Source organism: Microcaecilia unicolor, chromosome 5 (genome assembly GCF_901765095.1).
Source record: "Microcaecilia unicolor chromosome 5, aMicUni1.1, whole genome shotgun sequence".
Classification (NCBI taxonomy): Eukaryota; Metazoa; Chordata; class Amphibia; order Gymnophiona; family Siphonopidae; genus Microcaecilia; species Microcaecilia unicolor.
The window spans coordinates 82288002-82314337 of NC_044035.1; the positions used below are offsets into that span (position 1 = coordinate 82288002).

Below are 26336 nucleotides of genomic sequence, written 5' to 3' on the forward strand. Positions count from 1 at the left end.
CTTTAGTCACAGCAGATGAATCCATTAACTGATGGGTTGTATCCGCCTACCAGCAGGTGAAGATAGAGAACACTGAAAAACCATAGTGTCTCTTGGACAGCTAGCCCCAACTGCCTTCACTATTTGAGATTTCCAAAGCAGAGTGAACCATAAAGGTATAACAACATAAACTTTCCTCACAGCGAACAATCGCCCCAGAACAGGAGCATCAAAGGAGGGACTATCTCAACCTCCTGTAGTAGAACATCATGTAGAAATTCTGATAACTGTTTTCCAACTTCTCCCAATGAGATTTATATCTGCATAAAAGATTTGAACAAAAAACAAAGTCAGACAGGGAGAGATCATGGATTCATCTGCTGTGACTAAAGGAAAGAAAATTACCAAGGTAAGAACCTAATTTTCCCTTCCTTGTCATCAGCAGCAGATGAATCCATTAACTGATGGGATGTACAAAAGCACTCCCTAAATAGAGTGGGAACAGGCCACACCACACCACGCGCCAATACTTGAGCTCCAAAAACAGCGTCCTGCTTCGCTGCAACATCCAGCCTGTAATGCCAGGCAAAAGAGAGCTGAGAAGCCCAAGTAGCCGCACTACAAATCTCTTGAAGAGAGAATGCCCCCATTTCAGCCCACGAGGAAGAAATCGCTCTCGTGGAATGCGCCTTAAACGCTTCAGGCGGAAACAGACCTGAAAGCAGATATGCAGGAAAAATGACTTCCTTGAGCCAACAAGCTATAGTGGCCTTAGACGCCGGGCCTCCACGCCGAGGACCTGACAAGACAAAAAGGTGATCAGAAGTCCTGAAGTCATTTGACATCTGTAGATACTGCAACAGCGACCTGCGGACATCCAGAAGATGTAACTGCCCAAAGGATTTCGGGAACTCTTCCCTAGAAAAGGAAGGAAGAAAAATGGGCTGGTTCAGGTGAAACGCTGAAACCACCTTAGGCAGGAAGGAAGGCACTGTACGTACCATTACTCCGGACTCCGAGAATTACAGAAAAGGGTCATGACAGGACAGCGCCTGCAGCTCAGACACGCGTCTAGCCAATGTCATGGCCACCAAAAAGACTGTCTTGAGAGTCACATCCTTCTCCGAAGCTCGCTTAAGCGGCTTGAAGGGCGAACACTGAAGAGCCATCAATACCAGCCCCAGGTTCCAGGCCGGACAGGGCAACCGGACAGGAGGGCGGAGCTTAAGCACCCCTCTGAGAAATCGGGCAATGTCCGGATGAGCAGCAAGGGACAAGCCAGCGACTTTCCCTCGATAGTATGATAATGCTGCCACTTGCACCCGGAGGGAATTGTAAGCCAGGCCTTTTTGTAAGCCCTTCTGCAAAAAGTCCAGCACTGTCGAGACTGTAGCCCACATAAGTGTGATCGCCTTTGAAACACCCCACGCCTCAAATCTGCGCCAGATCCGAGCATAAGCTGCGGAGGTGGAAGGCTTGCGGGCCTGCAAGAGAGTAGAGATGACCTTGTTGGAGTAGCCCTTGTCTCCCAATTGTGCCCTCTCAAAAGCCAGGCCGTAAGACCAAATCGGCAGGGATCCTCCATGGTCACTGGACCCTGAACCAACAGGTTCGGCACCAGGGGCAAATGCACCAGCGCGTCCACCAACATCCGGCAGAGATCAACATACCACGGACGCCTAGGCCAATCTGGAGCGATGAAAATCACCAAACCTCGGTGCTGTCGAATCCACAGTAGGACTCGCCCTATCAGGGGCCAGGGTTGTGCCAGAGCATCCAACCCCGTCGAGTGAGGATCTCTCCTGCTGAAAAAGCAAGGTACCTTGGCGTTTGCACTTGACGCCATTAGATCCATTCCGGGAGTCCCCCATTTGGCACAAATCTGAAGAAAAACTTCTTCTGCCAGTTCCCATTCCGCCGGGTCGATTTGATGCCTGCTGAGAAAATCGGCTTGCATATAGCTCTGACCTGCTATGTGAGCTGCCGACAGAAGCTGCAGGTGTAGCTCGGCCCAGTGGCAAATCTGAGCGGCCTCCGTGGCCAGGGCCCTGCACTGAGTGCCTCCCTGACGATTTATGTATGCCACCGCTGTCGTGTTGTCTGACAGAACCCAGACAGCAAGCCCCTTCAGAGTCTTTTGAAAGGCCATAAGAGCCTAGAATATCGCTCTCAGTTCCAAGCGATTGATGGACCACCCCGCTTCCACGGGTGTCCACAGACCCTGAGCATAGCTTCCCTGGCAATGCGCTCCCCAGCCTAGAAGGCTGGCATCTGTTATCACCAGGCACCAAGAAGGAAGCACAAGAGGCATTTGCTTGGCGCAGCATCCTGTCGGAGAGCCACCACTCCATATTGAGCCGGGCCGCAGGGAGCAACGTTAGTCTGCGTTGATATTCCTGGGACATCGGAGACCATTGCTGAAGCAGGGCAATCTGCAGATGCCTCACATGTGCTCTCGCCCAAGGCACCACCTCCGAGGTGGCTGTCATCGACCCCAGCAGCTGGACAAAGTCCCAAGCTCGCAGGCGAGGCATCCGCAGGAGCAGACTGGCCTGATTCTGAAGCTTGCACCGCCTTTGGTCGGGGAGAAAGACAAACCCCGATGCCATGTCGAACCGGACCCCCAAATACTTGAGAGACTGAGAGGGGGTCAGGTGACTTTTGGGTATATTGACCACCCAGCCTAGCGCCTGCAGGACCGCCACCACTCTGGCTGTGGCAAGACGACTTTCGGTTGCCGAATCCACTCTGATGAGCAAGTCGTTGAGATAATAGTGAACTCGGATACCCTCTTGCCTGAGACAGGCAGCTACGACCACCATTACCTTGGAAAAGGTACGGGGAGCTGTGGCTAGGCCGAAAGGCAAGGCCTGAAACTGGAAATGCTTTCCCAACACCGCAAAGCAGAGGAACCGCTGGTGTGGAGGCCAGATAGAAATGTGCAAATAAGCTTCTTTTATGTCCAGATATGTGAGAAACTCTCCTGGCTGTACCGCCGCAATGACGGAGCGCAGGGTTTCCATGCGAAAATATGTCATACTCTGAGAGCCTCGTTGACTCTTCGTAAGTCGAGGATCGGTCTGAAAGATCTTCCTTTTTCAATGCACGACAAAATTAATGGAATAGTGGCCGCATTCGGCGGAAGGCACCGGGATCACCGCTCCGAGGTGCAGCAAGATTTGTAAGATCTCCTCTACTGCTGCCCGTTTTACAGCGGTGCCACATCAGGACTCCACAAACACGTCTCTCACTGGTAACCTTCTCTGATCAGGTCCAGGACCCACTGATCTGAGGTAATCTTGGTCCACTCCTCTAGAAAGAGGGAAAGACGTCCTCCTATTGCAGGCAAGGAGTGGACCGGCGTCCTATCATTGTGGAGGACGCCCCTTAACTCCTGGCCTTGAACCGGCCCCTATGGAACGTTTGTCCGAGCGAAAGGAGTTCCACGTTGAGAAAACCCAGCAAAGCGCCCCGGGCGATACCTGCGAGCTTCACGGAAGCGAGGTCTGGAAGAGGAGGGAAACACAGAAGGCGGCCTCGGCCTATCCTCAGGTTAACCGCTGGGGTTTAGATTCCCCCAGGTCTTCCAAAATCTTCTCCAATTCCGCTCCAAATAACAGGAGGCCATGAAAGGGTAACCTCACCAGTCTTTGCTTAGAAACCATGTCAGCTGCCCAATGTCGCAGCCAAAGAAGGCGGTGGCCGGACACTGCCACAGACATCTGTTTAGTCGAAGCTCTGACCAGATCATAAAGGGCGTCAGCCAAAAATGACAGGGCCAACTCCATCCGCGGGGCAACCTGAGAAAGGGGGCCCGCACCATTGGTGGGCTGTTCCACCACCTGCTGTAGACAGGAAGAACATGCCCGGGCTGCATAAGAACTGCAAACAGACGCCCTCAAGGCATCCTGCAATTTCAAAGGACCGCTTCAGCGCGGACTCCAGCCGCCGGTCCTGCATGTCTTTCAAAGCGACCTCTCCCTCTACTGGGAGAGTGGTCTTTTTTGTCACTGCCGTGACCAATGCATCCCCAAAGGGGCCAAGTGCTCCTCACGCAGAGGGTAAAGCTGACCCATAGCCCTGGCCACTTTCAAAGGCCCATCGGGGTCAGACCATTGAGCAGAAATAAGCTCTTGGATGAAGTCATGCAGTGGAAAGGCCCGAGTAGGCTTCTTAGTACTCGCCATCCTAAGATTAACAGAGGAGGCCTCGCCTTCAGCAGGATCATCAATCTAGAGTGCCTGCAAGGCGTCAGTAATGAGAGTTGGCAGCTCGTCACGGTGGAAAATCCGGACCGCATTGGGATCATCCAAATCCAGTGGCAAACAGGCACCCTCCTCTGGATCATCTGTCCCTGAGGACCTGCCAGATCCCTCAGACTCTCCACAGCCCGACCATGGGGGGGGGGGGGGGGGGGGGGGGGGGGGGGAAGGATATGCGCCACTTTCAGACGGGGAATTTATCAGTCTATGTTTAGCGTGTTTCCAACGCTCGGGGGAGGAAATGACCTCTGAAGTCATCCCCAGGACATCAACACCCGGAGGGAAGCCAGGATGCAACGCAGTGTCAGACACCTGCGGCAGAGTTCTTTTCAGCATGAAAGCCTTATGCATTAAAAGCACAAACTCAGGGGAGAAAAACTCACCCTGGCCCTCCGCCTCCGAATTAGGAGAAACACATGTAGGAGCTCCTCTGGCAGCCTCTAAACGAGGCTTCCCCAGAAACTCAGACTCCTCCGCAACCGCAAGGGTCGAGACATGCGGCACCCGCTGCCAGCTCCATCGAGTGGGAAGAAGCATCGCTCACCATGCTCATACTAGCGTGAGCGTCTAAGGAGCACCTTTTACACAGCTCCGCTGCTAATCTGCGTTTACCACAACGGGAGCAGCGCTTAACACCTTCAGCAGCCATCGTCTGAAAGGATGGGAATATAGCAATAAAATGGCGGCTTCACGCCAAAACTTACTCCGATCGGAACGGCCTCCGCGGGACCTCCCCAGAGGAGTTGGGCACCACTCTCACCTCAGAGGACCGAGTCAACGAGCTCCGGTCAAGCTGCACAGAACCAGAAACACTGGAAAAAGCCTCAGAACAGCCACGCAATAAAAGTGCACTCTTTTTTTTTTTGTTTTTTTTTTTTTAACGCTGTGAGGAAAGTTGGAGGCAGCAGGATGTTAGGAATAAGTACTTTTATGTTGGCTATGCTCTGCTGGAGCAAGTCAAAAACTCAGCACCTGCTTTGACTGGGGAGCCAGCTGGGAAGAGCAAGTCGAGGAAGTGTCTCTTCACCCTTGAAAGTAACAGGGACTTTTCTGACTGGCACCCGGGAACCTCTGAAAAGTGGAGGCTGCAGAAAGGGGTGGCCGAGACATGGACTTCATAGTATCAGTCTGTTTCTTTATGAGGTTGACAACCTACACAACTTTATCCTCAAAAAGACTGTCACCTCAGCAAAGGATGGGAAAATTAGGTTCTTACCTTGGTAATTTTCTTTCCTTTAGTCATAGCAGATGAATCCATTATGAGTGGGTTGTGTCCATCAACCAGCAGGGGAGATAGAGAGCACTGAAAAACCATAGTGCCTCATGGCCAGCTAGCTCCATCTGCCTCTTCAATATTTGAAGCTTCCAAAGCAGTGTTACACCGCAAAGCATAATAACATGAACTTTCCTCACAGCAGATGAATGCCCCAAAACTGGAGCTATAATTCAAAGGAGGGAATGAACTCATCCTCCTGTAACTGAACAGAAATCCTGAAGAATTCTCCCAACGAGGGAACATATCTACAGGAAAAACTGAACATAAAAGTAACATAAATCACATAATGAACCAATGAGGGAGGGCTCATGGATTCATCTGCTATGACTAAAGGAAAGAAAATTACCAAGGTAAGAACCTAATTTTCTCTTCCTTGTCATCAAGCAGATGAATCCATTACGAGTGAGATGTATCAAAGCAATCCCTAGACAGGGTGGGAACAAGCCACACCACGCGCCAGCACTTGTGCTGCAAAATGCACGTCTCTCCTGGCAGTCACATCCAGCCTGTAATGTCGGGCAAACGAGAGATTAGAAGCCCAAGTAGCTGCACTACATATCTCTTGAAGAGAGAGTGCTCGAGTTTCAGCCCAAGAGGAGGAAATCACTCTTGTGGAATGTGCCTTAAAGGCTTCAGGCGGAGGCCAGCCAGATAGCAGATATGCTGAAAAGATAGCTTCTTTGAGCCAACGGGCTATAGTGACCTTAGACGCTGGAGACCCTCTGCGCGGACCTGACAAAAGAACAAAAAGATGGTCAGAGGTCCTGAAGGCATTTGACATGCGCAGATACTGCAACAGAGCCCTTCGCACATCCAGAAGGTGCAACTGCCCATAGGCTTCTGGAAACTCCTCTTTAGAAAAGGAGGGCAGGAAAATAGGCTGGTTTAGGTGAAACGCTGAAACCACCTTAGGCATGAAGGAAGGCACCGTATGTACCATTACTCTGGACTCTGAGAATTGCAGAAATGGGTCTCGACAGGACAGCGCCTGGAGCTCAGATACCAGTCTCGCTGATGTCACGGCCACCAAAAAGACCGTCTTTAAGGTCACATCCTTCTCTGAAGCTCGTCTAAGCAGCTCGAAGGGCAAACACTGATGGGCCTTTAAAACTAACCCCAGGTTCCAGGCCGGCCACGGAGCCAGCACGGGAGGACGGAGCCGAAGCACCCCTCTAAGAAACCGTGTCACATCCGGGCAAGCAGCCAGAGAGAGGCCAGCGACCTTCCCTCGAAAACATGCTAAGGCTGCCACTTGAACATGCAGGGAATTATAGGCCAAGTCTTTTTGTAAACCATCCTGCAAAAAGTCAAGTATCAGCGAGACAGAAGCCCGCATGGGTGTGATCACTTTAGAAGCACACCAAGCCTCAAATTGGCGCCAAATCCTGGCATAAGCCATAGAAATGGAACGCTTGCGGGCCTGTAGGAGAGTGGAAATGACTTTACTGGAATATCCCTTGTCTCTCAATTGCGCCCTCTCAATAGCTATGTCTTAAGACCAAAGCGGCAGGCGTCCTCCATGGTCGCCGGGCCCTGTGACAACAGGTTCGGTACCAGAGGTAACGGCAGGGGATCCTCTACCAGCATCCGTCGGAGGTCCGCATACCACGGCCTCCTGGGCCAATCCGGGGCAGTGAGAACCACCTCGCCTTGGTGGAGCCGAATCCACAGGCGTACTCGCCCTATCAAGGGCCACGGAGGGAACACAAACAGGAGGCCCGGAGGCAAGGGTTGAGCCAAGGCATCCAACCCCGCCGAACGAGGATCTCTCCATCTGCTGTAGAAGCACGGGACTTTGGCATTTGTGCTTGACGCCATAAGATCCATTACGGGCTTTCCCCATTTGGCACATATCTGCAGGAATACTTCGTCTGCAAGTTCCCACTTCGCTGGGTCGATCTGATTCCTGCTCAGATAATCAGCTTGCACGTTGCTCTGACCTGCAATATGAGCTGCTGACAGAAACTGCAGATGAAGCTCGGCCCAGTGGCAAATCTGCACGGCCTGCGCTGCTAGTGCTCTGCACTGAGTGCCTCCTTGGCGATTTATGTAGGCCACTGCTGTCGTTTTGTCCGACAGAACTCTGACAGCCAATCCTTCCAGGGTCAATTGAAAGGCCAGAAGCACCTGGAAAATCGCTTTCAACTCCAACAGATTGATGGACCACTCCGACTACTCGGGTGTCTAAAGACCCTGGGCATGCCTTCCCCGGCAATGTGCACCCCAGCCCTTCAGGCTGGCATCTGTTACCACTAGGCACCAATCGGAGAGCGCTAGCGGCATTCCTCGCCACAGCATACTGAGAGCCACCACTCCATACTGAGCCGGGCCACAGGGAGCCACGTGAGTCTGCACTGATAATCCTGAGATATTGGAGACTATCGTTGAAGCAGGGAACACTGCAGAGGTCTCAGGTGCGCTCTCGCCCAAGGCACCACTTCCAAAGTGGCCGTCATCGACCCCAACAGCTGGACTATGTCCCAAGCTCGCAAGCGAGGCATCCTCAGGAGCAGACGGACCTGGTTCTGAAGTTTGCACCGCCTTTGCTCGGGTAGGAAGACCATCCCCAAGGCGGTGTCGAACCGGACCCCCAAATATTCTAGAGATTGAGAGGGGGTCAGGTGACTTTTAGCTATGTTGACGATCCAGCCCAGAGATTGCAGTACTGAAACCACTCTGGCTGTAACCTGATGACTCTCTTTTACAGAGACTGCTCTGATGAGCCAGTCTAGGTACGGGTGAACCCGGATACCCTCTCGCCTGAGAAAAGCAGCTACTACCACCATTACCTTGGAAAAGGTATGGGAAGCTGTGGCGAGGCCAAAAGGCAAGGCCCAAAACTGGAAATGTTTTTCCATCACCGCAAAACGCAGAAACCTCTGGTGCGGGGCCAAATTGGTACGTGCAAGAAAGCTTCTTTCAGGTCCAGAGATGTGAGAAACTCTCCTGGCTGTACCGCCGCTATGACGGAGCGCAGGGTTTCCATGTGAAAATGCCGTACGTTCAGAGACTTGTTGACTTCTTTTAAGTCTAGGATAGGCCGAAAAGACCCTCCTTTTCGCGGCACCACGAAGTAAATGGAGTAACGGCCAGAGCCGCATTCGGCGGGAGGCACGGGAGAAACCGCCCCTGGAACGTTTGTCCGAGCGAAAGGAGTTCCTCTGCTGAAAACGGGCACGCGAAGTGAACCCAGCAGAATGCCCCGGGCGGTACCTTCTAGCTTCACGGAAGCGAGGACTGTAAGAGGAGGGAACCGCCTGACCCTTGGAAGGCGGCTACGGCCTATCCTCGGGTAAGCGCTGGGGTTTGGCATCCCCCAGTCCTTTCACAATTTTCTCCAACTCCTCACCAAACAGGAGAAGGCCTTGAAAGGGCAACTTCACCAACCTTTGCTTAGAGGCCATGTCAGCTGCCCAATGCCGTAGCCACAGAAGACGGCAAGCCGCCACCGCTACAGCCATCTGTTTAGCCAAAGCTCTGACCAGATCATAAAGGGCTGGTGGTTGGAAGGTGGGGATAGTGCTGGGCAGACTTTTACGGTCTGTTCCCTGAAAAAGACAGGTACAAATCAAGGTAAGGTATACACAAAAATGGCACATGTGAGTTTATCTTGTTGGGCAGACTGGGTGGACCGTGCAGGTCTTTTTCTGCCGTCATCTACTGTTACTATGTCATCCAAAAATGACAAGGCCGACTCCATCAGCGGGGCCACCTCCGAAAGGAGCTCCGCTCCATCTCCGGGCTGTTTCACTGCCTGTTGTAACCAAGCGAGGCAGGCTCGGGCAGCATAGCAGCTGCATGCAGACGCCCGTAAGGATAGACCTGAAATTTCAAAGGACCGTTTCATAGCTGCCTGCAGGCGACGGTCCTGCATGTCCTTCAGGGCAACTCCTCCTTCCACTGGGAGGGTACTTTTCTTTGTCACAGCCGTGACCAGGGCATCCACTTTAGGCACTGCTAGGCGCACCAAATGCTGCTCACTTAGAGGGTATAATTGTCCCATAGCCCTGACGACTTTCAAAGGCCCCTCGGGGTCAGCCCATTGAGCCGTGATAAGCTCTTGGATGGAGTCATGCAAAGGAAAGGCTCAAGCAGGCTTCTTAGTACTTGCCGTCCTCGGATTACCGGAGGTCTCAGTACTTCCAGGGTCTTCTATAGAGAGGACCTGCACGGCATCAGTAATAAGCGCTGGCAGCTCATCGCGGTGGAAAATCCTCACCGCAGAAGGATCATCTGGATCCGGTGGCAATCCTGCACCTTCTTCTGGCTCTCCAGACCACGAAGGCCTGCCAGACCCCTCAGAGTCCTCACATCCAGACAACAGGGGGGGGGGGGGGGGTGTGCCACTCTCTGAAGGGGAATCCACCCTTCTGCGCTTGTCTTGCGGCCATCTGTCAGGGGAAAACGCGCCTGATGGTAATCCAAGGCCAACCTCCACTGGAGGGGATACAGAAAGCAGGGCCGCAGGGGACCCCTGCGGAAGAGCTCTTTTTAACAGGTATGCATTATGCAGCAATAAAACAAATTCAGGGGAAAATGGCTCACCCTGGCCTCCCGGTTCCAGTCCGGGGGAAACAGCTCTTTTATCAGACTCCACACGAGGCGCCCCTCCAGGCTCAAACCCCTCCGCCTCAGCGGGGGTCGTGTCATGCTGTTCCAAAATGGCGCCTGCTGCCAGCTCCATGGCGCGGGAAGGAACATCGCTCGCCATGCTCGGGCCAGCTCTACCGTCTGAAAAGCACGCCTTACAGAGCCCCGCTGCAGATTTGCGCTTGCCACAAATGGAACAGCGCTTAACTTTCTCAGCAGCCATCGCCAAAAGCGGTGGAAATTCAAAATGGCGGATTTGCGCCAAAATCGTCCCAAACGCGGGACCTCCCCGGAGGAGCTACAAAATGCTCTTACCTCACCAGACTGAGTCTCCGAGCTCCGGTCACGCTGCACAATCAGAAGAAAACCTCTTTTCTGGGATCGCAGCGCCAAAGTGCGACGCGACTTTTTTTTTTTTAATGCTGTGAGGAAAGTTTGAGGCAACAGCGAAAGAGGCAAATTTCCAACTCTGGAGGATCAGTAGCGTAGGAAAGGCAGGGAAAGAGCGAACCTATGTGCCTGCATCCACAGCGTGGGCAAAGACAGGGACAGGGCTTGCCTATTTGTCTACTTCCACATCGGAGGCCGGGTAAGGCAGGGAAAGGGCTAACCTATTTGCCTTTAAAGTGGGCACCATCAGCCACAACACCCCTGCTGCAACTGGCAAAAGCACAGGAGCCACCCCAGGTAGATTTTCTGAAGGAGCTTGAACAAGCTGCAACCACCCTGCTGGGGAGATAAGAGAATACTGAAGAGGCAGATGGAGCTAGCTGGCCATGAGGCACTATGGGTTTTCAGTGCTCTCTATCTCCCCCTGCTGGTTGATGGACACAACCCACTCGTAATGGATTCATCTGCTTGATGACAAGGAATCTCATATTTTTCAGTGGCCCATAGAGCTATCAAAAGGGACCGATTTTAAAGAGGATATTTTGAGTACAAAACACCAACAAACTATGGAGGATATGAAGTCTACACAACCATGAATGGGGTGGAACAAGTAAAGAGGAACAGCTGTTTTACCAATCAAATATGGTTAACTTAGCTCTTGTCCTAAGTTGATAGCGTTGAGGGACCACGCTGGAAGCAAAATTTTCAAGAAAGCCACATGTGAATATGTGTCTGTCGTGCACATATGGAAAGATTACAGTATTAGTGGCCTGACGTGTTTGCTCAAAGAAGCATTATTTGCTCATTTGAAATGATATAATCCTTCTTACACAGATGTAATGCACTAACACCTGTCCATGTTTCTATGGATACTGAAATACTGTTCTAATATTTTGTATAAAAAAATTATAGCAATTACATTTGCATAATTTTACATTTTTTGGCATATAGTTCCCTGGGATGTAATTAAATAGAATGTTAATTACAATGAGGTGTGCCTTCAGCAATTTACTTAAGCTAATGTTTAAATGAGATACAACCCTGGCATATGTCACTGAACAAATTTATCTTTGTACTTAGTTACAATTTGCCAAATAGACAAATCAAGGGATTATTCTCTTGCTGTATATATTTAAACTCTTGACACTGACAACAGGAGACTGGCACAAACATACAAGAACATAACAGTAGCCATACTGGGTCAGACTAATGGTCCATCTAGCCCAATATCCTGTGTTCCAAACAGTGGCCAAGCCAAGTCACAAGTACCTGGCAGAAATCCAAATAGTGTAAAAATGTTTAATTTCTTTAAAAAGAGTAAAGGAATCAATTGTGGAATGTATTCATTCCTGTTAATTTCATTTCTTTGCATCTTGCTAGACCAGTCCAGACCACTGGTTTGAAACCCCTACCAACTGGTGGTAGAAATAATTCCACAATTGACATCACTAGTATAATGACTGATGCAGTCTGGAATGCTCCAATATGCCAATGCCAAAGCAGAACAAGGTATGTACCAAACTCAGTTTGCATCCCAAAAAGGAATCACTACAGCACATATCAACCAACCACAAGTGCAATTACTATAATCAAAAAAAATACATGGAAATACAGCAGGCAGATCCCAAATTTAGTCATGACGCTGTAGTCTTCCAGGGTGAGGACTCAAGGAAAGAAATTAACAGGTAGGAATAAATTTTACCTTCCCTATCCTGCTAGGATAGTCATAGTAACATAGTAGATGACGGCAGATAAAGACCTGTACAGTCCAGCCAGTCTGCCCAACAAGATAACTCATTGCACAAAGTATGATGTGTACTACACATGTCCTTGTCATTTTCAGGGCACAAACTGTAGAAGTCTGCCCAGCACAGGCTTTGCCATCTAATCACTGCTAAGCTTGTTTGGTTCCATGCTTTCTATACATGATTCCTTTGTGTTTATCCCACACATTTTTGAATTCCATTACCAAATTATTCTCTACCGCCTCCCGTGGGAGGGCATTCCAGGCATCTACCACCCTCTCTGTGAAAAAGTACTTCATGATACTATTCCTAAGTCAGCCTCCCTACAACCTCAATTCATGTCTTCTAGTTCTTCCATCTTGCCATCACTGGAAATGGTTTGCTTGTAGATTTATACCATTCAAATACTTGAATATCTGTATCATATCACCCCTGTCTCTTCTTTCCTCCATGGTATACATGTTCAGGTCCTTAAGCCTCTCCTCATATGTCTTGTGATGCAAACCCCACATCATTTTTGTCACTTTGCTCTGAACCACTTCAAGTCTTTTTTACGCCCTTAGCAAGATACAGCCTCCAAAACTGAACACAAATACTCACCAACAACTTGTAAAGGGGCATCAATATCTCCCACTGGTTCTACCCCTTTCTATGCAGTCTAGCATCCTTCTTGCTCTGGCCAAAGCCTTGTCACATAGTGTCTGAGGATCTCAGGGTGATGAAACAATCACCCCAAGGTCCCTCTCCTGAACTTTGCTTATCAATCTCTCTCCTCCTGTCTAGTACATCTCCTTTGGGTTTCTGAACCCCAAGTGCATCACTCTGGAATTGAAGTTTTAACTGCCAGACCTTTGACCATGCTTCTAATTTTTGGAGATCTCCTCTCTTCTACTCCCTCTGGGGTATCCTGGCTATCTTCATGTCATCCACAAAAAGGCAAACTTTTTCTTCTAGCCCTTTAGCAATTATATCTCATAAATATATTAAACAGAATCGGCTCCAATACCAACCCCTGTGGCACTCCACTACTCACCTTCCTTTCCTCTGAGTGGATTCCATTTACCACTATCCTCTATCACCAGTCGGTCAACCAGTTTCCAGTCCAGTTCACCACTTTGAGTCCTATGTTCAGCCCTCTCAGCTTATTCAGGAGTCTTCTGTGAAATCCAAGTATATTACATCTATCGCATGTCCTTTATCCAGTTCTTTGGTCATCCAGTCAAAGAAATCAGATGAGTTTGGTAGGATTTTCCTTTGGTAAAGCCATGTTGCCTCGGATCCTACAACCCGCTAGATTCTTCAAATGGAAAAATTATGCTCTTACCTGATAAATTTTCTTTCCTTTAATTATACCAGACCAGTCCAGACAAATGGGTTATGTCCATCCATGAGCAGAAGGAGAAAGAGAAAATAGTTCCAAGTACTTTGCCCCTTAAGAGTATCATACAGCCTGGAATCCTTAATATTTCAAATAGCCAAGCAATGGTGCCCTTAAGTGTTACAAAGAAGAAAACAGATTCCATCAGAATAGACAAACTTGCAGGCAGCATTTATTCCGGTGTTCTTATGCGATTCAGAGCCACATACCACCCAATGAGAAACAAGGTGAAAAGCACTTTGTTTTCGTGTCTGTCGTGCAGACACAGCCTGGAAGCAGGAGACATGGCTCGTCTATGAACACAATTAAGAGCCGTAAAGGGCTGGCATAAGTTTAAGTGGCATAAAGAGCAATAAGGAAATGGTGCCCAGAACCACTCCAGCACAGATGAATTGACGGTAAGACCCAGCAGCACAAGGTAGGAATCTAAAAGAAAAAAACAGAAGGGAGGGTGTCTGGACTGGTCTGGTATGTTTAAAGGAAAGAAAATTAATCTGGTAATAACATACATTTTTCCTTGCTTGTCATCAATACCAGACCAGCTCAGACCAATGGGATGGAGCAAAGCAGTCACAGCAATAGGGGGGGGACCAGAACAAAACAATGCTCCAAAGGAACCACAGAAAAAAAAAACATCCATGGCAAGAAGACAGCAAGCAGCATCCCAGAATAGGGCTGTATCAAACTGAGACGTCCAAAGATCCCGTAAAAGACGGGGGGGGGGGGGGGGGGGGGGGGGGGACACACACTCCAAGCATGGACCGGACCCTAACCGGTGGTCAAAGAGAACTACACCCTACCATCACAGGTGGAGGAATAACCAATGTGAGCCAAATGTCCTCCAAAGAAGGGAACCGAACCACTACCCAGCAGTGTACACAGTCCGAACGTTCAGGGAACCCTGAGGCGAACCTTTCTTCTGAGACAGAAGAACAGGAAGGAAGCTAAAGTTCGACAGCCACTACCAGAGACTGAGCTCTGTCATGAGGGAAGCCGCAACTCCGACCCCACAGTTTCAGGCAGAAGGGTGGTCTACAGACAGAAGGAACCTATGCTCCAAGACCAGAGAGAAGAAAAGAAAGCCTACTTCCAGGAACAAAGTACCCACCAACTCCAAAGGCAACTCCGAGGAGAACTGAAACCAAGGGATGCCACAAGTCCAGGAAAGAAGGTTTCCTAAAGCTTGTAGAGGAAGCCCCGAGTGGGTCAAGGACAACCGCAGCAAGAAAGCTGCGCATGGCTCCCAGGGAAGGTACTCTGGCAGAAAGAGGGAGAGGAGCGGCTACATGAACTCCTGTGATGGCATCAGACTCTAAACCAGAGGTGCAACCTAAGGACTATCCCAACAAAGGACTCGGTACCAACAGCAGAGAATTAAAAAAAAAAAAAAAAACCACCACCACCGGAGACCAGCGAGGGCTTGACATCCCAAGGTGGAACAAGGCCCGGTGCCCAGAGAAGGAATAAGACTCGACCTTCGGAGAAGGAGCCAGGCTCATCAACCAAAATTGGCGAAGGAAAACGCTCGCCAGCCAGAGACGGAGCAGGGCTCACCAGCCAGAGACGGAGGAAGACTTGACATCAAAAGAGGGAGTGTCAAAGTTTTTCCAAAGTTTTTTCCCACTAGATGTATCAGAGGATAAGCATACAGGAGGACCTGTCTCCCAACTGAAGAGGAAAGCATCTGATGCTAGTCTATCGTGGGCCTGAAGACTGGAACAGAACTGAGGAACATGTGGTTGATCTGAGTGGCAAAAAGATTCACTGAGGGGGTGCCCCAGGCTCGGAAGATCTTGTGGGCTATGCCCACCACTCATGCGGTTGCATTATCCTGCTCAGCCTGTTGGCCAGGTCGTTGTTTACGTCTTCCAGGGAAGTGGCTTGGCGAAACATGCCGTACCAGCGAGCCCAATGCAACAACTGGACAGCTTCCTGACAGAGGGCGAGATCCGGTGCCCCCCTTGCTTGTTGGTGTAATACATTGCAACCTGATCCTCTGTTTGAATTAGAATCAGCCAAAAAGCAAGCTATGCTTTCCCAAGTGCAGAAATACTGCACTATAATTACAGAGGAAAAGGCTTCAGATGCTTCGCTTTCACCTTTGATTTCATCAATGTGAAGGGCTTCGCTGTCTAGAATCCACCATTAACATCAATCACTGAAATGCGGATTTCTGGCGAGCTTCTTCATAAGCCAGAAAAACCTCTGAATTTACCATTTAATTTTTTTAATTTTTCTTATTAAATGTATTCTGTAATATAGTCTTTTTCCATAAACGTTAAATTCTAAACATAAGGTATTTATCTTATACTGTTGGGTATGCTCTACAGCCGACAAGACAGCCGATCTCTGAAAGTCTTTAGAGCGTTCCAGATCGCTCAAAGCTCCAGAAGATTGATCTGAAGATTCGTTTCCTGGAAGGACCAAGCTCCTCGAGCGTGAAGCCCATTTACATGAACTCCCCATCCCTGGAGAGATGCATCCATGGTCAGCACCTTTTGCGGCTGAGGAATTTGGAATAGAAGTCCCAGAGTCAAGCTGGACCAAAACTGTCCACCACTGAAGGGCGTTGTACAAGTTCTAGGAACACTTGGATGAAATCTTCTAGACTCCCCCTGGCTTGATACCACTGAGAAGCCAAGGTCCATTGAGCAGATCTCGTATGCAGACATGCCATAGGTGTAACGTACTATAAAAGCCATGTGGCCCAACAATCTCAACATCTGCTGAGCTGTGACCTGCTGCGGTGCCTGAACCTTGGACGCTTGGGAAACAAGATTGTCCGCACGCGTGTCCAGGAGGTAGGCTTGAACAGTCCTTGTGTCGAGTAGGACTCCTATGAACTTCCAATTTGTTGAACAGGGTGGAGATGGGACTTGGGGTAGTTGATAACGAAACCTAGTTCTAGCACCAGAACAGTCATCCACATGGACACCCGAGCACTGTTCTCCGAGGCGCTCTTCACCAGCCAATCATTGAGATATGGGAACACGTGGACTCCCAGTCTGCATAGTGACTGTGTCTACTGCTAGACATTTGGTAAAGAACCTAGGAGCAAAAGGCAATACTGAAATTGATGTGTTCCCAGTCGAAATTGAAGATGCTTCCTGGGGGCTGGAAGTATCGGGATGTAAGTATATGCATCCTTCAAGTCCAGACAGTATAGCCAATCGCATTCCTGAATCATGGGAAGAAGAGTGCCTAGGGAAACCATCCTGAACTTTTCTCGGACTAGAAATTTGTTCAGGACCCTTAGGTCTAGGATGGGACGAATCCCCCATGTCTTTTTCTGCACAAGGAAGTACCTGGAATAGAATCCCTGCCCTTCTCCTGGTGGAACGGGCTCGACCGCATGGGTCTCTAGAAGGCGGAGAGTTCCCCTACAAGTACCTGCCTTCTGCTGAGAGCTTAGGGAATGGGCTCTCAGTGGACAATTTGGAGGTCTGGAAATCAAATTGAGGGCATATCCGCGCTGGATTATTTGAAGAATCCACCGGTCGGAGGTTATGAGAGGCCATCTTTGGTGAAAAAAAATTTTTAAACCTCCCCCTGACCCACAAGTTGTCAGGCACAGACACTGTGGTTATGCACTGCTGGAGCCAGTCAAAAGCTCGTTCCTTGCTTTTGCTGGGGAGCAGCAGGGGCCTCAGGCGCACACTGTTGATGAGAACGAGTGCGCTGGGGCTGAGCCTGAGCAGGCTGGTAAGCCGCAGGAATGTACCTACGCCTAGAATAGTAAAGGGAGCACTCCGTCACTTGCCAAAATATCTCCTGGATGAGGAGGCAGATGCAGAAGACGCCTGCGAGAGAGAGAAGATAATGAGGCATATTTTCAAAGCACTTAGCCTTCCAAAGTTCTATAGGTTTCTATGGAACTTTGGAAAGCTAAGTGCTTTGAAAATGAGCCCCATAGTATCTGTGTTCTTCTTGATCTGGTCAGCAACCTCAACCTTCTCTCCAAAAAGGTTACCCCCGGCAAGAAGTATCCGCCAAACTCTGCTAAACAGAATGTTCCAGATCAGAGACATGCAGACATGAGAGTCTGCACATCTCTCTATACCATGGGCAGAGATCCTGGATGCCATGTCAGAAGTATCAGAAGTGCCCCTGGCAAAGAACTTGCAACACGCCTTCCTGTGGCTCGGCCTGCTCCAAAGGGAGCACACTGACCAAGTCTGACAGTTGCTTCACCGAGTTCCGCAAGTGCACGCTTAGGAAGAGCTGGTATGACTGAATATAGGCGATGATCAGAGAGACCCGATACATCTTTCTCTCAAAAGAGTCCAGGGTTCTAGTTTCTCTGTCTGGGAAAGCAGAGAAATAGTTCCTAGTACTTGCTCTCTTGAGAGCTAAGTCCACCAACATGGAATTATGAGGTAACTGGGACCTCACAAACCCAGGTTCAACATGAATCCTATACTGAGTACCAATTTTCTTGGGGACCACAGGGACAGACAGCGGGGACGCCCAGTTTCGTACGAGGACTGCCTTGAGTACCTCGTGGAGAAGAGCCCTTACTGCCTCCTTAGGAGGGGTGGTGTAGTCCAAGACCTTGAGCATCTTGGCCCTGGGATCATCCACTTCTATGGGGAATGGAATGGCATCAGCCATTTCTGCTACAAAAGATGTGAAAGAGAAGCTCTCAGGTGGAGACAATCTCCTCTCAGGTGGAGGAGAGGGCTCAGAAGGAAACTCATAGGACTCATCAGAGGAAAAGTACCTGGGATCCTCTTCGGATTCCCATAAGCGCTCCTCTTCGGTGTTGGACAGCACTTCCCTAAGGGATGTCTGAGACTGGGCCCACCTTGATGATTAGGACCCATGTCCTCGAGAGAGACATTGCGAGATCGGCTCCCGTCTCAACTCCAGCAAAGCTTCCTCCACCAACGTCAAGGGGGTGCCGGCCTGGGTGGCTGTCAACACCGGAGCCGCAAGGGGGCCGCACCGCGGGCTGAGGGCCAGGCAGGGCCACAGCAGGAAGTATGGTAGGCGCAAACACCCCCAATACTGACGCACATCACTGCATAAGGCCATCCAGAAGCTCAGGGAGCAAGGTCCGGATGCACTCGAAAGCCACCATCAGGAACGACTGTGGTGTGGGTTGAGGTGCAGGCTGCAGAATTGCTGGAGCCGGTGCAGGAGCAGGATCTTGGCTGCTTGGAGATGCATGCATCGGCACCTCCTGAATAGAGGGGGAGCAGTCCTCCCTGCGTCGACACTTCTTGGGTGCCGAATCCCTCGGCGCTCCGGAACTCCCCGCACCATGTATCAAGGGAGATTGGTGATGGTGCTTCTTGGCTTTCGCCCAATACATGTCACCCATGTTCCTCGGTGCCGACGAGGACATCATTGAATCCTCCCATCACCTCGGGGTCGGGTTCAACAATGGACGGTCCCGGGGGGGGGGGGGGGGGGCTGCATAGGCAGAGGGCCTCGATACAGGTGGAGACCCACTCGATGCCTCATTGCTCCCAGTGTCACGGGGTTCTCAAAGGGAAAATTAGGTTCTACCTTGGTAATTTTCTTTCCTTAGTCATAGCAGATGAAGCCATTACGTATGGGTTGTGTCCAACAACCAGCAGGGGAGATAGAGAGCACTCAAATTTCACAGTGCCACATGGTCAGCTAGCTCCACTGCCTCTTCAGTATTTGAAGCTTCCAAAGCAGTATAACAAACCGCAATGGGAATAACATGAACTTTCTCACAGCGAACGATGGCCCCATAATAAGGGCATGAACTCAAAAGGAGGGAATGAACACATCCTCCTGGAGGGAATAAACTCGTCCTCCTCTTTGTATTTATGGAGGGAATACCACACATCCTCCTGGAGGAAATGAACTCAACCTCTATAAGTGAACAAGAACCTGAAGACTGTTTTCCAACTTTCTCCCAAGGAAGATTAGAACTTCAGGACACAAGAACCAGAAACCTGAAACAGATTACATCATACAGACAATCATAAAGAGAGGGCTCATGGCTCATCTGCTATAACTAAAGGAAAGAAAATTACCAAGGTAAGAACCTAATTTTCCCTTCCTTGTCATCAAGCAGATGAAGCCATTACGTATGGGATGCATCAAAGCATCCCTATATAGGGTGGGAACAAGTCACACCACGCGCTAGCACTTGTGCTCCAAAACGCGCATCCCTCCAGCAGCCACATCCAGCCTGTAATGTCGGGCAAATGAGAGCTTCGAAGCCCATGTTGCTGCAACTGCAAATCTCATGAAGAGAGAGTGCTCCAGTTTTAGCCCAAGAGGAAGAAATCGCTCTTGTAGAATGTGCCTTAAGGCTACAGGCGGAGGGCGGCCGGCAAGCAGATAAGCTGAAAAGATAGCTTCTTTGAGCCAGCGGGCAATAGTGGCTTTAGACGTGGAGACCCTCTGCGAGAACCTGATAGTAAAACAAACAAATGATCAGAGGTCCTGAAAGAATTAGTAACTCGCAGATACTGCAACAGAGTCCTGCGCACATCCAAACAGGTGCAACTGCCCAAAGGATTCTGGAAACTCCTCCTTAACAAAAGAGGGTAGAAAAAATAGGCTGGTTTAGGTGAAACGCTGAACCACCTTAGGCATGAAGGAAGGCACAGTACGAACCGTGACCCCCGACTCGGAAAACTGCAGAAATGGGTCTCGACAGGACAGCGCCTGGAGTTCTGACACCCGTCTCGCCAAAGTAATGGCCACCAGAAAAACGGCCTTTAGTGTCAAATCTTTCTCTGAAGCTCGCCGTAGCGGCTCAAAAGAGGAACCCTGCAGAGCCTTCAAAACTAGCCCCAGGTTCCAAGCTGGACAAGGTGCCTGCACGGGAAGACGGAGCCGAAGCACCCATCTAAGAAACCATGCCACATCTGGATGAGCAGCTAAAGACACGCCTGCAACCTTACCATGAAGGGAGGCCAATGCTGCCACTTGAACATGCAAGGAATTATAGGCCAAGTCTTTTTGTACACCATCCTGCAAAAGTCCAGAATCGGTGAGACAGGAGCAGCATGGGTGTGAATCACTTTTGAAACACACCAAGCCTCAAACTGGCGCCAGATCCTGGCATAAGCCACGGAACTGGACCGCTTGCGGGCCTGCAGGAGAGTGGAAATAACATTATTGGAATAGCCTTTGCCTCTCAATTGCGCCCTCTCAATAGCCATGCCGTAAGACCAAAACGGCAGGCGTCCTCCATGGTCCACGGTCCCTGCGACAACAGGTTCGGTACCAGAGGTAAAGGAAGGGGAGCCTCCACTAGCATCTGCGGAGGTCCGCATACCAGGCCCCCTGGGCCAATCGGGGCGATGAAAACCATTCTTTGGGTGAAGCCGAATCCGCAGGAGCACACGCCCTATCAAGGGCCACGGAAGGAACACATACCAGAAGCCCAGAGGTCAGGGTTGAGCCAAGGCATCCAACCCGACTGAGCGAGGATCTCTCCATCTGCTGAAAAGCACGGGACTTTGGCATTTGAGCTTGTCGCCATAAGATCCATTACGGGCTTGGCCCATTTGGCACATATCTGCAGGAATACTTCGTCTGCCAGTTCCCATTCCACTGGATCTATTTGATGCCTGCTTAGATAATCGGCTTCCACGTTGCTCTGACCTGCAATGTGAGCTGCCGACAGAAACTGTAGATGCAGCGCGGCCCAGTGGCAAATCTGTTCGGCCTGTGTGGCCAGCGCTCTGCACTGAGTGCCGCCTTGTCGGTTTATGTAGGCCACTGTTGTCGTGTTGTCCGACATCACTCTGACAGCCAATCCTTCCAGGGTCAAAGCGCCTGAAACACTGCTTTCAACTCTAGGCGATTGATGGACCACTCCGACTCGTCGGGTGTCCAAAGACCCTGGGCATGCTTCCCCTTGCAATGTGCGCCCCAGCCCTTCAGGCTGGCATCTGTCACCACTAGGCACCAATCGGGGAGCGCCAGCGGCATTCCTCGCCGCAGCATGCTGTCTGAGAGCCACCACTCCATGTTGAGTCGGGCCGCAGGGAGCCAAGAGATTCTGCATTGATAATCCTGAGATACTGGAGACCATCGTTGAAGCAGGGAATACTGCAGAGGTCTCAGGTGCGCTCTCGCCCAGGACACCAAATCCAAGGTGGTCGTCATCGATCCCAACAGCTGGAAAATGTCCCAAGCTCACGGGCGGGGCATCCTCAGGAGCAGACGGACCTGATTCTGAAGCTTGCACCGCCTTTGCTCGGGTATGAATACATATCCCGAGTCTGTGACGAACCGTGCCCCCAAATATTCTAGAGATTGTGAGGGGGTCAGGTGACTTTTGGCTACATTGACGACCCAGCCCAGAGATTGCAGTACTGAGACCACTCTGGCTGTAGCTTGATGGCATTCTGTTGCGGAGTCCGCTCTGATGAGCCAGTCGTCTAAGTATGGGTGAACCCGGATACCTTCTCGCCTGAGAAAAGCAGCTACCACCACCATTACCTTGGAAAAGGTTCGGGGAGCTGTGGCGAGGACAAAAGGCAAGGCCCGAAACTGGAAATGTTTTCCCATCACCGCAAACCGCAGAAACTTCTGGTGTGGGGGCCAAATTGGAATGTGCAACTAAGCTTCTTTCAGGTCCAGAGACGTGAGAAACTCTCCTGGCTGTACTGCCGCACTGAAGGAGCGCAGGGTTTCCATGTGAAAATGCTGCACTCTTAGGGACTTGTTTAATTCTTTTAAGTCCAGAATAGGGCGAAAAGACCCACCTTTTCGCGGCACCACAAGTAAATGGAGTAGCGGCCGCAGCCGAAATCGGCGGGAGGCACCGGGGGAAAACGCCCCCAATGTGAATCAAGCCTTGTAAGGTCTCCTCTACCGCCGCCTGTTTGGCAGCAGAACTGCATCGGGACTCCACAAACAAGTCTCTTATCGGGGCATCCTTCTATGATGAGGTCCAAGACCCACTGATCTGAGGTAATCTTGGCCCACTCCTCGAGAAAGAGGGAAAGACGTCCTCCTATAACAGGAATCGAGGAGGGGGCCGGCGCACCCTCATTGAGAGGGTCGCCCTTGAACTCCAGTCTTGAGCCTGCTGCTGCAGAACGTTTGTCCGAGCGAAAGGAGTTCCTCTGCTGAAAACCGGCCACGAGAAGTGGACCCAGCAGAATGCCCCGGGCGGTACCTTCTAGCTTCATGGAAGCGAGGTCTATAAGAGAAGTGAACCGCCTGACCCTTGGAGGGAGGCCGTGGCCTATCCTCGGGTAAGCGCTGGGGTTTAGCATCTCCCAGGCCTTTCACAATTTTCTCCAACTCTTCACCCAACAGGAGAAGGCCTTGAAAGGGCAACTTCACCAACCTTTGCTTAGAGGCCATGTCCGCCACTGCTACAGCCATCTGTTTAGCCGAAGCCCTGACAATATCAGAAAGGGCGTCAGTCAAAAATAACAAGGCAGACTCCATTCGTGGAGCCACTTCAGATAAGGGCTCCGTGTTCCACTGCCTGTTGCAACCATGCCAGGCAGGCTCCAGCAGCATAACAACTGCATGCAGACGCCCGAATAGTAAGACCAGCAATTTCACAGGACCGTTTAAGTGCTGATTCCAGTCTATGCGTCTTGCATGTCCTTCAGGGCAACACCTCCTTCAACCGGGAGGATAGTTCTCTTTGCCACAGCTGTGACTAGGGCATCCACCTTAGGCATTGCAAAGCGAGCCAAATGCTCCTCACTCAGAGGGTATAATTGCCCCATAGCCCTGGAAACTTTCAAAGGTCCTTCGGGGTCAGCCCATTGAGCTGAAATAAGCTCTTGGATGGAGTCATGCAAAGGAAAGGCTCGAGCAGGCTTTTTGGTACTTGCCATCCTCGGATTTCCAGAGGAGGCCACGCCACTCCCAGGATCTTCAATAGAGAGGACCTGTAAGACAATCTGAAATAAGCGCTGGCAGCTCCTCGCGGTGAAAAATCCTCACCAAGGACGGCTCATCTGGATCCAGTGGCCCTTCTGCACCTTCCTCTGGTTCCTCTGACCACGAGGGCCTGCCAGACCCCTCAGAGTCACCACATCCCGACTACGGGGGGAAAAAAGGGGGGTGCGCCACTCTCTGAAGGGGAATTTACCCTTCTGCGCTTCTTTTGTGGCCAGCTATCAGGGAAAAATGCCTCAGAGGGCAATCCCAGGCCTGCATCCACCGGAGGGGCAGTAAGGGGGGGCTGTAGAAAACCCCTGTGGCTGAGCTCTTTTAAGCATATATGCATTATGAAGCAATAATACAAGTCAGGGGAGAAAAACTCGCCCTGGGCACCCGGTTCCAGTCCGGGGCTAGTAGCTCTTTGGCCAGCCTCAATTCGAGGGCCCCCTCCGGTCTCCAGACCTTCCGCCTCACGGGGGTCATGCCATGTGGTGCTTTCAAAATGGCGCCCGCCTACCAGCTCCACCGAGCGGGAAGAATCATCGCTCGCCATGCTCGGGCCGGCTCTTACGCGTCTGAACAGCACGTTTTACAGAGCCCCGCTGCTGATCTGCGCTTGCCACACTTGGAACAGCGCTTAACACTCTCTGCAGCCATCGCCGGAAAAATTCAAACTGGCGGCTTCGCGCCAAAAACGATCGCGCGGGCCCTCCCCGGAGGAGTCAGAAAACACTCTTACCTCACTGGGACCGCTGTAGAAACTGAAGAAAACCTCTTGGTTTTTTTTTTTGTTTTTTTTTTTTAACGCTGTGAGGAAAGTAGAGAAACAGCAAAAGAGGCAATCAAATCAACTCCGGAGGTACAGAACAGTGGAAAGGAAGGGAAAGGCCAAAAGGATGGCATCCAGGGTCCAATGTGCCTGCATCCACCAAGTATAGAGTGGGAAAAGAGCAGGGAAAAGTGAAACTAATGTGCTCACATCCACTGGGGGGATGGGTAAGTAAGGCAGGGAAAGGGCTAACCTATGTGCCTTTAAAGTGAAGCTGCTATAGCCTCTAACACCCCGGCTAACTGGCAAGCCAGGAGCCACCCCCAGGCAGATTTTTTAAGGAGCTTGATCAAGCTGCAACCACCCTGCTTGGGGAGATAGAGAATACTGAAGAGGCAGTGGAGCTAGCTGACCATGTGGCACTGTGAATTTGAGTGCTCTCTATCTCCCCCTGCTGGTTGATGGCAACAACCCATATGTAATAGCTTCATCTGCTTGATGACAAGGAAGTAGCTATTCCAACCGTGACTCCTGGACAGGCAACATAGGACAACGTCAACCGACTTGTGAGAATAAGCAAGACTGATTATCCTCAGAAAAAAAGGAAATTCTGTTTCTATTCTCTTCCATATTAGACACAAACGGGGTGGAATAGCACAGACAAATTTTAAGAGCAAGTTTTCAATCCTTAAGACTTCAACCCATATTCCTTGCAATAAAAGTATGCCACCTAAATATATTTGAACTGCATCTTATCAACAAGTCAAATATTTAAGGCACAATTTTTGCACAACTGTGGGAATTTTCACACAATGCATACATTTGCAACTATAGTACTTTAAAATCCATACCAATGCTATTTTGCATTGACTGTAACCTCATAAAAACTTAGTTCTACGCCCACTAAAATCTATAACAGTACAAAGCCCAATGCCATGAGCATATTACTTACGAATAAAAAAGTTATTAAATTTTGACTTACCTTAACATTTCTAGTGGATTTGTCTCATGAACTTGATTTCCACATTTAGGGCAGTCGTTACTTTCTTCAAAGTGCTGTACAATGCAACTCTTACAAACTGAAATAAACAAATCCCTTAGTTTAGCTAAATAGATTGAATTCTGCAAACTTCCAAAGCCATGTAATTATCTAAATATCTAGAATAGAAAGCAACTTAACAATTAAAGACACGAGTCTAGGTTTCAGAATAACCACAATGAATATCCATAAAGAAAATAATTTTATAGAGTTAATTTTGCTTGTGTGTAAATGGCCTCTTACAAAATTTCACCAATTGATATAACTGCACATACTTTGTTCATAGGCATGTACAGGGATGGGTTATGGGCAGAACAAGGGCAAATTTGCAAGTATGTGCATTGATTAAGCAGGCTATTTATGCACACACTTAAATAATCAAGGCACAACAGTTACACCTGTTCTCGAGCAGGTTTAATTCCCATGCCTACAATATATGAACAACTTAAGCCACTTATTCTAGTATTTTACCAGGACAAGCCACACAAACTTCAAATAGCTGCCTGAAACGGCGCATACACTAGGGGCTCCCCTTATAAAATTACCCTGTAAGCGAGATGGAAAATGTTCCATTTCTAAATAGTCAATGTTTCACAAAAATTCATTATTGTAATGAATAGATGTCAATGCAAAATTAGCAAGTTTGGTAATTTCAAAGTTGTAATAAATGATTATCCGTATGAAGCGCATGAGGAAGTACACATGGAGGAAATTAGGGACTTACTGATAATTTTCTTTCCATAATTCTTCACACTATTCCAGGCAGGTGGAGACAGAAAACTCAGAACCAAGCTGTCCCACATGTACTCAGCCAGCTCAGTTCTCCAGTATTTACCTAAAACGAGCAGAAGGAATAATACCAAAAACCTCTACAACTTTAAAGGACCAAACAACCAGACTCCCGGGAGGTTCCCGGAGTCCTCTAAGAGAGAATGGTGACAGCCTGTGCACAAGTCAGAAATGCATGCCCCAGAAACAGGTCTATAGGTGGGCACCTAATGGAAAGAAAATGATCAAGTAAGTCCTAATTTCTCCTTTCATTACGTTAATTTCCACTAT

The 26336-nt window shown here is 49.8% G+C and overlaps 1 protein-coding gene across 3 annotated transcripts in view; it reads right to left on the minus strand.

Moving 5' to 3' along the window:
• PCGF5 (polycomb group ring finger 5) overlaps positions 1–26336 on the minus strand; it is a 300957-nt gene that overhangs the window by 206647 nt on the left and 67974 nt on the right. For all 3 annotated transcript variants that reach the window (XR_003942125.1, XM_030203049.1, XM_030203048.1), the window contains exon 3: positions 25221–25317. Coding sequence is in view for 2 of the 3 variants with exons in the window: in XM_030203049.1 (XP_030058909.1) it covers positions 25221–25317 (97 nt within the window). In the remaining variant the exon portion in view is untranslated. The remainder of the gene's footprint in view (positions 1–25220; positions 25318–26336) is intronic.